Below are 13,196 nucleotides of genomic sequence, written 5' to 3' on the forward strand. Positions count from 1 at the left end.
TCCAGAGTTCAAGAAAACTAAATGCGTACATGTGTCGTTCATCTGAGGATGCAGGCAGCAATAAATATTTACAGAATCGTGAAATGAACTTTGATTCAATTCCAAAAAAAAAAACAAAAGAAAAAAAACAGACTTAACAATCCACTTCTGGACAAACACTGGTTAGAAAACGGGAGTGTCGGGTGCTGACAAGTGCTCTAGTCAGAACATCATGCAAGTGAGTCACTAACATGTGAGGGGCAGCCAGACTTCATGCATAGATCCTTCTGTCTGTAGAGGGAAGACGGTCAGACAGCCGCCAGCAGCTCCACTCCTCTGAACGTTACTCGTCGTTGTCTAAACGAGACAGAAAATGAAAACTGATTAGAATGAGGTGTGAGGGGGCGCTGTGGTGGCGCAGGGGCAAAGCACAACCCACATATGGACCTTTGCCTCATGTCTCCCCCCCTCTCTCATTAACCACTTTCCTGTCAATTCACTATCAAATAAAGGCCACCAGAGCCAATAAAACCTTTAAAAAACATAAAATCAGGTGTGACCCAGGGGCCATCTGTGGCCCCTGGGTCACACCTGACACTTTCTGAAAAAGAAAAAAAAAAAAAAAAGTCTTTCACTAAGGCGATGCCTTTCAATAAAAAATTCTTAGAAAAAAAGGAAAGGTTTTTGTGCTTAAGAAGAAAACAACAGAACATACATGTGAGCGTTTGTATATTTCAGATCTGAAATAGTTTGCACACTTTATTTTTCCAGAATTCAAACTTAATAAAAGATAATGTACATTTAGTTAATTGAGCAGAGGAAATCTAAAAATGTTTTAAGAAGTGTAGCATTAGTTGCCGCAGTTTTAGTCCACACAGCAAAAATGTATGGACATTTATAATGAGAAAAGTAAAGACTTGCAGTATAAATGCAAAGAAAGGGGGGGGGGAGATCTTAAAAGTTATTGTTTCAATAGAATAAAAATCTGCTCATGAGTTAATTGACTTGAATTTCTAACCTAAAGCAACGCAGACTGGATGCCACGCGTCTGTCGAGAAAAACATCAACGATAATGACGTGTGAACATCAGCGACCACTCTGGAAAAACGCCAAATAATTTGTCATTTATCATGACCCATCACAGACAAAAATCAGTTGTTTTCAGTCTGGCTAGTATTAGCATTAAGCTAAAGCTCTTCTGTATTGTTCTGTAATAGAACAAACTGATAATCGGTTCATTTTCTGACTGAGGCAAACTCTCTCTACCCCGTTATTAGAATTCAATGTTCTTTGTTTGGAAACCCAGAAAAAAAGAGAAAAAAAGAAAGTTCAAATTGATTTTATGGTTTTAGACTAAATTCATTTCACAAGAGCCAGGTTAAAAATGTCTATGTTAGAGATCCCTAAGCTAGACCAACATCCTCCTAAATCTGAGTGTGAATAATAATAATGAGGGGAACAGACTACAGTTCATTAACACAGAACGCTCTCCGAGAACTGCTCCACACATCTTTTCAGAGATACGGCCCCTGCTCTCTGCGTGGAGGTGATAAAACATCTGCCAACGATCCCAAGACGAGTCCTCAGGGAAAATATCCGACATGTGTAGCTTCTCCTTCAACGCAGTAAAAATAGAAATCAAAGAGTTGTCAAACAGAGATGAAACCCCCCCCCCCTGCCAACATATCTGAAGACTATTGGATCCTGAGGGGAAACCTTTAAAGCCTCTCCACCCTTCAACATCTATTTCTGGTGTGGCCACAGTGTGACAACAGATCAGGCACAGAGAATAACAAATCAGGGAAAGCAAAGGGAGCAAAGGGAGCGTTTCTCCATCTACTCAGTCCCTTGACAAGTTGGTGCAGTGACACATGAGAAGTTGGTATGTTGGAGACTTAAATCTGGAAATAATGAAGAAAGGTGATCCAGATGCAGTCTGTATAAGCCACTGAATATTCACAGGGAAATGGAGCTGCTGAAAACATATTAAAATACACAAACCTTTCCTGGTGGTTGGATTAAACAACCACGAAATTGTTGTTTAATCCACCATTCCTGGAAATATCATAGCCACACTTATTTTTTGCCAAATTTAGAAAACAAACATTTTTTTCTAGATTTGGGGTGGGGGGGAAGAAAAGTACAAAAACTAAAAGTATAAAACTTTTGCCAAGTTGAATTTGCTGATTTGTAGTTTTATTTTCTGAAAATCATGAATCATCAGTGTTCATTCTGGCTTCTGATTCAGAAATGACGTCAAGGGCAAGTTAAAAATTATCATAACGGATCATAATTGTTGTTATAATAATAAAATCTGTGTAGCATAGGGGAAAAAGAAAGGTTAAGCACCTTGAGTTCAGTTTTAAAAACAAAAAAACTAGAGGCCAAGATGAACAGTGTAGTTTCCCTTTAAAATTTTAGAAAAAGAAAATGAAGGTCTTTTTATTGGTTTTTAACTGGACAACCACAATAATCACAGAATGGGACAAGAACACAAACTGCTATGTGGTAAAACCGAATCTAAAAGGTGTATTTTTATTACAAAAAGTAATAACAATAATCCAGTGTAAAACCTACTTATTTTCTCTACTTATTAAAAAAAAAAAAATACAAAACTACTTTATAAACAAAAACCACCAACCTTCTTGGTAGGCTCCGTCAGCCATCACTAGATGAAGGATGTTTGGGTACAGATGCTGGTGCTCAGTTCCCAGGATGTTTGACACCAAATTGGAACCCAGTTCAATATTCTCATCTTCATCTTCATGTATAGCCTTGGGGGGGGGAACAACAACCCAGGGATATTTATTGCGAGGTCAGAAGAATGAATGAGCTGATTTTAGAGACACCTAATGACTAAATCTGCACCTTTATCTTGTTATAAGCTTCAATGAACTTCTCGAATCCCATCTGCTGCTCCAGGTTGAAGCGCAGCTCCTCCAGGCGACTGAAGATGCTGTCGTGATGGTCAACCTCCACGCACTGATCGTCTCCGCTGCCATCTGTGATGGAGAAGAATAAGGCATTTGTCTTCTTATGATGCTTTGGTTTACATGAAAATGTCTCCAACTATAGTAGAAAAGGCTAAAAGGGTAGAGACGGGTGCTAAACAAAATGCAGGTGAAAAAGAACGTCACCTGCAAGTCAAACATGAACAGGTTTCTTGCTCTTCCAAAGTTACAACTGACAAGAACGTTCTTCAACAGCTGGAGTACTTCAAGTGGGAGGCTGAAAAATACGCCTCCCGCAATAAAGGTCTGATTGAAGTAATGGTTGAAGAATACCGAGTGAGACTCAAATATGAGGAGCAGCTCAAAAGTCACTCTGAGCAAGCTTCCAAATTTAAGGCTCAGGAGGAAACGGTGAAAGCTCTGCAGGGTCAGGTTGCGGACCTGAAGGTGGAGTTGAAACTTGCTCTAGAAAACAACCATCCTAGAGTCTCCACCCGACCAGAGGTCCCCCTGCAAAGAGAAGGCTCCCTACAAACAGAGGAGACCAAGGATAGACAGACCTCCAATCAACCAGGGAGGTCTGAAGAAAGACAGACCTCCAATCAACCAGGGAGGTCCGAGGAAAGATGGACCTCCAATCAACCAGGGAGGTCTGAAGAAAGACAGACCTTGAATCAACAAGGGGTCTCCATGCATAGCCTGGCTCAGCCTTTACTCCGACCCACAGTCAGGTTGCAAACAGAGGAGTCCACGCAAAGCCAAACCTCCACACAAACATGGAGGTCCGAGGAAAGACAGACATCAATGCAATCAACCTCCACTGGTTGCATGGAGGGTCTTCATGTTGGCGTTGGCATGAAGGCCAAGCTAAGCCCGGCACGGCCTTTACACCGACCCACACCCAGGTGGCACTAACCTAAGTCACTATCCAAGCCCAGGTTTTGCTAACACTTTGCATTATGAAAATTTGAGGCTTTGCACAAATTTGGCAAAGCCTCAAACTGTTTAACAAATATTCATCCATCAATCATCATGAATATTTGTTAAACAGTTGACAATAGAATACGAAAACAGAGAATTTGTGAAAATTCATTTGGCTCTGCTACTGTGCAGAAACAACCAATCAGAACCAAAAGTTTGCCCTTTGGTTCTGATTGGTTTCTAATGTGCTGAATGTGTCTCAGCACATTCAGCACATTAGACTACTAGTGTACTGCAGCTATGCAATTGGCAGAAAAACAACCTAACGTTATATCATCATTATTTATAGAATGATTTAGAAAACAAAATTCTATACAGGCTTGTCAAAACTATTTCGACCCATATTAGAACTTTGCATTGATTTCCCTTCATTTTAGTAGCTGCGATTAAACCAAACCAATACTAGTCTATTCCTAACATTAACTAAACCTTAATTCACATCTTTGATGCATCAAAGGAATCTCTCTCTCGACTGTTTTTTCAGACCTGTTCTCTATAAGTTAACTTGTAGGTTCCTGTAACTTTTAAGTTATGAATCTTCCACAGGAGCATTAAAATTATTTGAAGGCACAGAATCAGCCCAGTAGGTTCACATTCTCAGGTGAGAGAGACTCACCTGGTATAAAGTTAATTTTTCGGTACTGGAATTGCACCAAGGATAAATTACTTTAATCAAAGCATATCATGAATATATGTGCATATATTCCATCTTAAGTACATAGCATAATAGTTTTTTTGTTGCTTTTGCCACCACTAGATGATGTAACATAAACAGCACTATTCGGAGATGCAATGAGTTTATAGCAGTGGCCCTGATGCCAACATCTACAGAAAACATATTAAAGATTGTGGCATGTGTTACACACATCAGACCTTCACTAATCCTCCTGGAATCTGTTCTGGTTAAATAGTTAACATTTCCAAACAGCACCATATGTGATTTTTCTTCAAAATAATCATTGTGTCCACGTTATTTTCTTTGTCATTCTAGACAATATAATTATTCCTGTAATAAACAGTTTTAGATCCTTTAATACAAAGGTACAGCTTATGTCACACACTTAAGTCTCAGAATAACCCCCATCTGCTACTGCATAAAAAATACACAATTTATTGGGGGGGAGGGGGGGTTTTGTACACCAACATTTTCACCGAAAGACAGAATATAGCTACACAGATTCGACTCATGTAACGAAAAAAAACAATCTAAACATGTCAATATTACTTTCCAACAACTTCCAGAACCGTTTTATTTCAAAACTGATAACTGACGGTGTATTAAGCAATCTGTACATATAAACATATTGCAATTCAGCTCCTGTACAGTAGGTTTATACCTCTGCTAATTAGAACCGCCGTCGCTCTTTTTCCTCCCAGCGCCCGTTAGTTCAGTTGCTATGACAACGGTAAATAAAACACAAAAGGAAAAGGAGTAGTAACGGCGTGTTCCGCCATGTCTGTAGTTCTAAAGAGCAGCTCAGAGGGGCAGACAAAAGTCTACGTCTATTTTGAGTGGCACTGTTTTGTGTCAGACTTTTGTTTTGAGTTGAATTTGGCTCATTTTGTGTTAATTATGTCGCCACAGTTACTCGAAATGCCAACAAAAGCAATAGCTCCCCTCACGGGATCGAGCCGCTACTTTTTGACGGGGCACGCTTCACAATATATTTTGAGGTGTAGAACAATAGGTGCCTGCCTATACATTGCTACGGCAGGCCCCAATAATAAAGGTTGACCTGAATTCAAATTCCAAACAAATGGAAGCTGCAGAACATGCTTCTCAAAAAAAAAGAGAAATACAATTTTGGGCGTGCTGATATCAATGGGAACACAAAGTACTTTATTATTTTTATTCCCCCCCCCCATTTTACAAAAAAATTACATCTTCAAAAACCAAAAATTAAATTCAATCGATCACGTGTGGCGCTCCCGCCTACCTGACTGCCATTCTTCGTTGAGCTGCTTGCCGTCTCTTTGCCGCTCCTCTCCGTCTCCATTAGCCAGCAGTTCCCTGACCTCGTCGTCTGCCGGACTCCCATTAGAGCACTCCTCGTCTTCATCCTCGTCCTCCTCTTCATCCTCGTCGTCCTCATCCTCCTCGTCTTCCTCTTCGTCGTCGTCCACGGCCATCTGGTTGTTGTCCTGATCGAGCTCGGCGGCTATTTTGTTGAACAGCTCGCTGTTGCCCTCCTGTGGAGGGTTCCCGTTATAATCTCCGGCTCCGTTAACATCGACAGGGTTTCTGTCGCCTTCTTCCTGCAGCAGTCTCACCATAGAGGCCCGGATGTCCCGCAGGTCTTCGTCTTCGTACGCACTAAGAAACAGAGCAGAGTCTCACAGTTCGCTCTTACCCTGCAGTAATTATTCTCCATCTTAAATTTAATTCTTAAACATTTTACAATACAAATATTTTGTTTGCAGGAGATCCTGAACATAAAACTTTAACTCAAAGTATTCACATGCCTTAAGCCTTCCACATTGTCATTTCATTTATGATAGATCAGCATGAAGTAGTGCATAATTGTGACGTTACAATAAAAAAAAAAAACTGACCTGGTTTTACAAGTTTACAAACCAAAGTCTGAGAAGTGTGGAGTGCTAGCCTTGTCCTGATAACAAATTTTTCTGGATGATAAATTGTCCCAGAAATTTTTCCATGAATGATAATATTGTTGTTTTGAGGCCATTTTCAAATAGCATATCGATAACGGCGTAATAATGCAAATTCACCCTCTCAAAGACCGATAAACTTTAACTTTGTACAGAACATTTACCAGAGAACCTGGAATATATTTTAAATATCCACAAAAAAAAACAAAAAAAAACACAACAGTTGGATGACTAATAATAGAAAATATTTTCAAAAACTGACTTATTTCAGTTATTTACTTTTTTTTTTTTTAAAGAAAGTGATGAAAAATTTAATTCAGAAACTGAATTTGGTGTGGGAAAAAATCAAAGTAAAACTTAAATCCCATCTGAGCAAAGCTCCTTCTTCCACAGGTTTGCTGTGATTTTAGAAACAATTCAATTTGTGGGACTGAATACAAATGCACGCCACACTTTCCAGATTTTTATTTGTGAAGAGTTTGAAAAACCACGCTTCATGTTCCTGCTACTTCGCAACTGAGCACGACTGGTGCAGCTCATAAGAAAAATCTCAGTAAAAATCGATTGAGGTTTGCGTTTCTAACGAGAAAAAATGTGGAAAACCTCAAGGACATTACTTTTAGCACGACGTAGACTAAAATGATCAAATTCAGAGTCAGAACGACTTACTCCTCAGCATCTGATTGGTCGTCGTCTTTGACAGCCTCCTCCAGATCCTCAATTTCCAGGTCTTTGTCCGGGGAAACGTTAGCCTTGCTAGCTTCAGTGGAGTCCTGCTGAGGGCTGAACAGCCGACTGAGGTCGGGTAAAGAACACGTCCGCAGCATCTAATGGCGCAACAGGAGCAGAAAGGCATGTGAAGAAACTCGATAAAACATTTATTAGAAAATTCATGAAGTAAAATATTGGATTTAGCACTGAATGACCCTAAACAACTAATCTCTCTGCTTCCAGTCCAACTCCAGAGAAGAACAGAAGGATGTTCGTCACCTTTGGGTTGTTGGCATCAAACATGCCGGCAGAGAGACCGATGAGAAGGGCGTCCTGGTTCTTGGTGCGCAGAGGTGAGACGGATCGTGAGCGGGAGGCCAGAGAAGAGGATGACTCGTCCATGGAGGAATTGGCGGACATCACTGAGAGGGCGGCGGCTCGGCGGTGGGCCGGCGAGCATTTCAGAAACAGCGGCTCCTCGTTCTGAGCCGAGCCTGGTGAGAGCCGAACAGGCGAGGGTGGATTTAATCAGAGTCATGATCACAGGGGAAACCGGCGGCCATGACAGCGGGGACGTTCGCCTTACATGAGGAGTCGGTCGGCTTCTCTGAACTCTTCTCAATATCCTGAGGGCCCGCTGGTCTTGTAGCGCCCCCATGTGGCCTGTAAGAAGAAGACACACAATAATGAAATATGACGGAATATTAGGGTGAGATTAAGATCTTTTTTTTAAATTAGGAGAATAAAGATACAATATTACCCAAAGAAAGTCGCAAAAGAAAAAAAAATCACTAGAAAAAAAAGTTGTTGAGAACACTGCAGTGATCAAGATCTGACGTGACCAGTTCTTTAGTCCATGTGGCACTTTCTTCTAAATAGTCGTTTGAACACATCGTCAAATTTACTGTTTTTGTAAGGAGTTCTCCTAATATTACTACTTCATTTTCCTAATATGACGACTTTATTCTGGTATCATTTCGACTTTGTGAAAATGAGAGAACAAAGTAATACGGCAACTTCATTTCCACACCATCACAACTTTTTTCTCGTATTATGAATTTTGTCTTCACTCTCATATTATTATGACTTTATTCTTGTAATGTTAAGACTTTTTTCTTAGCCTGGCCCTTACACTGTAAATTAGTGAAAAGTTATTACAAATGAAATACCATATTAGGGTTTCGCTGTATGGCAAATCTACATGTAGGTTTTTTATTTTTTATTGTTTTGCTATTCGCATTAAAATGACCTCTAAATCTGAATTTATTGCAACATTTATAATCCAACACATATCAGTGCTCACATTTGCTTCTGGACTTTCTGTTCCCAAGCTTGTTGCACATTAGCTGGTGGATTTGACTCTTGTTTAGGACTCTCCTCCAAAATCACTGACTCCAGGTCGGCTGGATCTAGAGGAATTTAACCAAAACAAGATTTTGCTTTGGTGAAAATGAATAAAAGTCTTGACTGGTAATAATCAATAGTGATCATTAATATTAATATCAAGCTAAGAGATAACTTACCCTCAATATCAGTAAGGCCAGGCAGCAGCGATGCGTTTACCACAGACGTTTTCTGACCTGAATCCTGGTTTCCATCAGTCGGTCTTTGACCCACTGCAGAGGTGAAAGGTTCACTGGGGATTTTCACACCATCAGCTGCAGCAGAAAACAGAAAATACACCATTAATATTAGACAATGAATGCACCGAGGGTATTCTTGTGCCAGAAATTATTCCGATAGGTCAGAGCTTCACAAAAACAACCAAAACAGATCAGATTGTCTGTATGAAGTACATCTGCAGCTGATCCTTAAGACAATGACTCAAATTAAGAACAAAAACTAGAAAAGTCCGTACGCGTTGTGGAAACCTCCGGCTGTTGAGCGAGCGGCCGAAGCGCCTCTGGCCCCTCACACACCGGGCTCGCCTCCCACGCCTTCCTGGGAGCGTCTTCCTGAAGCTCGCCCATCCGTATGACTTCCCCCAGCGTTTGATCTGAGACAGAAGGCAGGACAACAAAACAGACCATTTTCTAACGCACGCGTTTCCCATGTCCTCCCCCGGAGTCGACGGTCGTTACCGGTAGCTGTGATGCACGTCTCTCCGAGCGTCTGCTGTGCAACGGCGAGGACGAGAGGAGCCGCTGCCTCCCACTTCTTCCTGTCTCCACCAGAGCATGGCCTTTCCTCTGGAGATGCTAAAGTGGCTAGCAAAACAATTAGAAAAAAAAAAAGAGATAAAAATTGATGCACCAGATTGATTTTGTTCGTTTTTCGCCTGGAAGACTGAACTCACTGCTTGATGTGGAACAAGTTTCTCCAAAGGTTTGCTGAGGCACAGGCAGCGCCGCAGGCAGCTCCGCCACTTCCCACTTTTTCCGGTCTCCATCCGAAGGGCGGCGTTTCTCACCGTCCAGCTGTTGGGGCGGAGCAGGAGTCGGTTCTGATGGTGCCGGTGGCGGTGGAGGAGGTGAAGGAGTCTCCTCCGTCTCGTCCACCGGGCTCTGGGCTTTCAGGTTCTGGTTCAGTCTGCGCAGAATCTGCTTCTTCTCACTCTGCTGTACAGGAGACATCGGTGAACGTCGACTCTTGGAAATTTATTCACGCAAAAAAAAAAAAAAAAAATCGACCGACACTTTAACAGACCTGAGTCACTGCTGTTGCCTCAGTTTCGTTCAAGTTCTCCTTTGGTGGAGTAATCTGTGAATGAGTGAAAACGGTCACAATTTAAAAGTAGCGATACAACTACAGCCATATGTGTTGATTGTTTATTTTAAGTATCAATTAATTGATTATTCCAACAATCGGATTAAACACATGGCCACATGCTGCAGATCTTTCAGTTAAGCCTTTTTTATAAATGCGTTAAAAAATACAAAACAATTCAATTCCCTTACTGAAATAAGAAAGTTGATATTTTATGGATTAAAATGCAACATAGCATTCCTTTAGTGAACCCTGGATCATTCTGACTGGTATTTTAAAAGAGTCTTTATTGGTTAGTGCTCTGGTCATTTTGTAGCATTGTGATATTTATATGTGAAGTGCACTATAAAATATTATTGTTAGGATAATTAACAGCAATGGATGAATCTGTAGTGAAAAAAAATACTAACAATACTTTTATTCTCAGCCCTTTCTGACTTATCAATACGTTGATTATCTTTTGGATTACAGATTAATATTTGGGTAGCAAAAAGTGCTTAATAGGAGATTTTTCAGAAATAATTTGAACCAGGTGAAACTAAAACTATGCCACTTGAGTTTTGAGTAGGACAGTTTTACAGTGTTTTTATTTTTTTTATCTTAAATGTAAAATACATATAATTTTTGCACAATTACTGCTGTGAGTGAGCTGTCCTTTCAGGATTTTTTCTTTGGAGTACTTAAACTCCTGTTAATGATTATTTAATTAACAAATTAGCTGACAGTCAATTAGCACACTGACCGCTCCGACGTTCTCCAGCGCAGCGGTCATGGAGATGAGGGGGCTGGAGGCTTTGGATGAGGGCTGGGCCGAAGCTTTGGCGGCTGGGTCGGGCTGCGGCGGCGCGGCCTGTGGAGGAGGACCATCAGAGGAAGACGACGCGGCTCCTGCTGCATTTCCAGGTGCAACGCCGCACTTGGCAGCTCGAGCTGCACCAAGCTTTAAACAACAACAGAACATAGCCAGCATTGGACTTTATCCGTTTTAGACGTGCGTGCAGAAAGGCGGCGTGAACCCTACATGGTCCTCCCAGGCTTTCTTCTCTCTCTCGTACGCTTCCCTCCTCTTCTTCTCCAGCTGCTCCTTCAGTACAGCAACACGGGCGTTTGCCTGAGCCTGAGGAAGGTTAGACGGACACAGATATGAATATACACGCACTGCAAAACTAAATCTTACCAAGTAACTTTTCAGCAATATTTATGAGCTTGTTTTAAGTCAATAATTTCCTAATACATAGTTTAAAAGAAAAAAAAAATCTATAACTCGGGAAAATGTCTTGTTATAAGTGAAATAATAACCATCCTCTGGTTTCTTTATTGTTCAATGTTTACAAAAACTTCCAAATTTTTTGCGATGAATAAAACATCTAATATTAAAGTACTGGAATGTCACCTGGCCTGAAATCTGTTGAAAGTTTATGGCCGGGGCCATACAAGCTGGATTGTAGCCCAGACAAATTCTACTTCCTATTGTCTGGCCAGAGAGTTATACCAGGAACTCCGTAATAGTTATAAAAAATAAATATATTTCTGCAATTTGTTAAGGGTCTTTTACCTAAATATTAGTCATGGTGTGTATTTAGCTTAACCTGCTGAGGCAGAGAAAAGTCCAGAAGGAGATCAAACATTTGCACAAAGTTCTTATTTTTGAAAAAAAGTGAAGTTTTTTGTTTTATAACCACATTGAAAAAAAAAAAAAAAAAGATGAAACAGAATAAAACAGATACCAGCTGATTTTTTTCTAAAGACTAAACTATTCATAGAAACACCTCTGACCTTTTTAAAGAGCAATTCCAGAAGTTATAAATCTGAGAAGTAAATAAAAATGTCAGTGGCTTTGAGCTTCTTGCAGACTCACTTTTAAAACCTCTATCTTTTTCCTCCTGAGCTCTGCCTCCTCACTTGACTCCTGGCTATCAGAGCCGTCACTGTCATACTGAAACACACACACACAGACAGAAATATCAGAGAAAATGACAACAAGCCTAGACTCCGACGGTGTGTGTAGGTGTGTACCTTCTCTCCTCGCAGCCGGGCTTTGATCTGTTGACGCTCATTGAAGTTCTGCAGGCGGATCTGCCGGAGTCTTGCCAAGTACTCCTGGGAACAGATCAATCCTTCATGAACGGTGAGAAAAACTTACTGTCTACATCTTGTTTAGTCATCATAAACACTAAACACCCACACATGCTTAGCTGTAGAGCTGGGCGACATGGCTCAAAAATAAAATGCCAGATTGTTTTCAGTCCAGAATCAACTTTTTTCTTGCCTTTTCTAAAAAGTTACAAATGACAAAATATTTTCAAAAAGGCTTTTATGTCAATCATGCCCTTCTGATTTGTATGACTAAGTATTAGGGCCAGGTTACAAGAATGTTTAATTATGGAGGATATGGTCATAATATTAGTAGAATAAAGACAGTTTCACCATAAATATATCTTAAAATTACAAGGGAAAAAAAATGTGGATAATTTTTTTATTATTTTTTGTGTTGGAGATTTTATAAAATTACATCTTCATTCTCTTAATATTAGAACTTTATTCTGATAAATTGCTACTTTATTCTCATATTAGTACGACTGTATTCCTAAAAAAAGAAAAAAAAAACTTTACCTTTTTATTATGCGATAGTCTGAATTCAAATCCAAATAAGCTGTAAAATACTAAAAAGAAGATTTTCCAAAAATGTAATCTTCAAAAACTGATCATTTCAACTCAGACCAGCCATAAGGTGAGCATCTCATTAGAACAGCAAATAAGAGACAGAATTAATAAAATAAAATTTTGCAAACTTCATGCCATGAAGAACAACATCGTGTATCAGTAAAATACAAACAGGATTGAAAAAAATAAACAAACAAATAAAATGCATGAAACAATGGCCGTTGTTGGGGAAACACAACGAGGAAACCAAACACAAGGAGGGAGTTTGATGTTGAACTGTTATGGCTGCGTCACAGGGGGGATGGAGGGGTTTTGTGCAGACAAGCCAGGCGTGCTGTGATTCAGATGGAGCGTCAGGTTGGGGCGTTCAGCTCTGGGCTCCTACCTCCTCCTCTTTGTTGACTTTAGGTCTCCTGAACCGAGCCGAACCGGCCCAGCTTCCATAGATTGCAGCCAGGTTTTGTCGGGTTCCCTGTTCAGCATTCAAGTCAACCACACTTTAGACGGATACAAAGCCTCAACGTCTGACTACAACAACATTTAAGTTGGGAATGTGAAGGTAAAGTGCCACTGATCAATGTTTAGCTTTTTAAG

At 40.4% G+C, this 13,196-nt stretch overlaps 1 protein-coding gene across 6 annotated transcripts in view; it reads right to left on the reverse strand.

Annotated features, from left to right (window-relative positions):
• Positions 1-97: 97 nt before the first annotated feature.
• nek1 (NIMA-related kinase 1) overlaps positions 98-13,196 on the reverse strand; it is a 23,968-nt gene continuing 10,869 nt past the window's right edge. For 4 of the 6 annotated variants that reach the window (XM_015043946.1, XM_015043944.1, XM_015043943.1 and 1 more), the window contains 18 exons: positions 12,988-13,074; positions 11,955-12,038; positions 11,797-11,874; positions 10,960-11,055; positions 10,681-10,878; positions 9,879-9,932; positions 9,529-9,790; positions 9,314-9,439; positions 9,091-9,228; positions 8,756-8,890; positions 8,536-8,641; positions 7,819-7,895; positions 7,512-7,726; positions 7,191-7,348; positions 5,849-6,225; positions 2,848-2,981; positions 2,621-2,753; positions 98-336 (listed from right to left, as the gene is read on the reverse strand). In XM_015043946.1, coding sequence (XP_014899432.1) covers positions 323-336; positions 2,621-2,753; positions 2,848-2,981; positions 5,849-6,225; positions 7,191-7,348; positions 7,512-7,726; positions 7,819-7,895; positions 8,536-8,641; positions 8,756-8,890; positions 9,091-9,228; positions 9,314-9,439; positions 9,529-9,790; positions 9,879-9,932; positions 10,681-10,878; positions 10,960-11,055; positions 11,797-11,874; positions 11,955-12,038; positions 12,988-13,074 — 2,472 coding nt within the window. In that variant the 3' untranslated portion in view covers positions 98-322. The remainder of the gene's footprint in view (positions 337-2,620; positions 2,754-2,847; positions 2,982-5,848; positions 6,226-7,190; positions 7,349-7,511; positions 7,727-7,818; positions 7,896-8,535; positions 8,642-8,755; positions 8,891-9,090; positions 9,229-9,313; positions 9,440-9,528; positions 9,791-9,878; positions 9,933-10,680; positions 10,879-10,959; positions 11,056-11,796; positions 11,875-11,954; positions 12,039-12,987; positions 13,075-13,196) is intronic. The other 2 variants (XM_015043941.1, XM_015043945.1) reach the window with 2 other exon arrangements.

Source organism: Poecilia latipinna, unplaced genomic scaffold (assembly GCF_001443285.1).
Source record: "Poecilia latipinna isolate Pla-1442-1.1 unplaced genomic scaffold, P_latipinna-1.0 Scaffold657, whole genome shotgun sequence".
Taxonomy (NCBI): domain Eukaryota; kingdom Metazoa; phylum Chordata; class Actinopteri; order Cyprinodontiformes; family Poeciliidae; genus Poecilia; species Poecilia latipinna.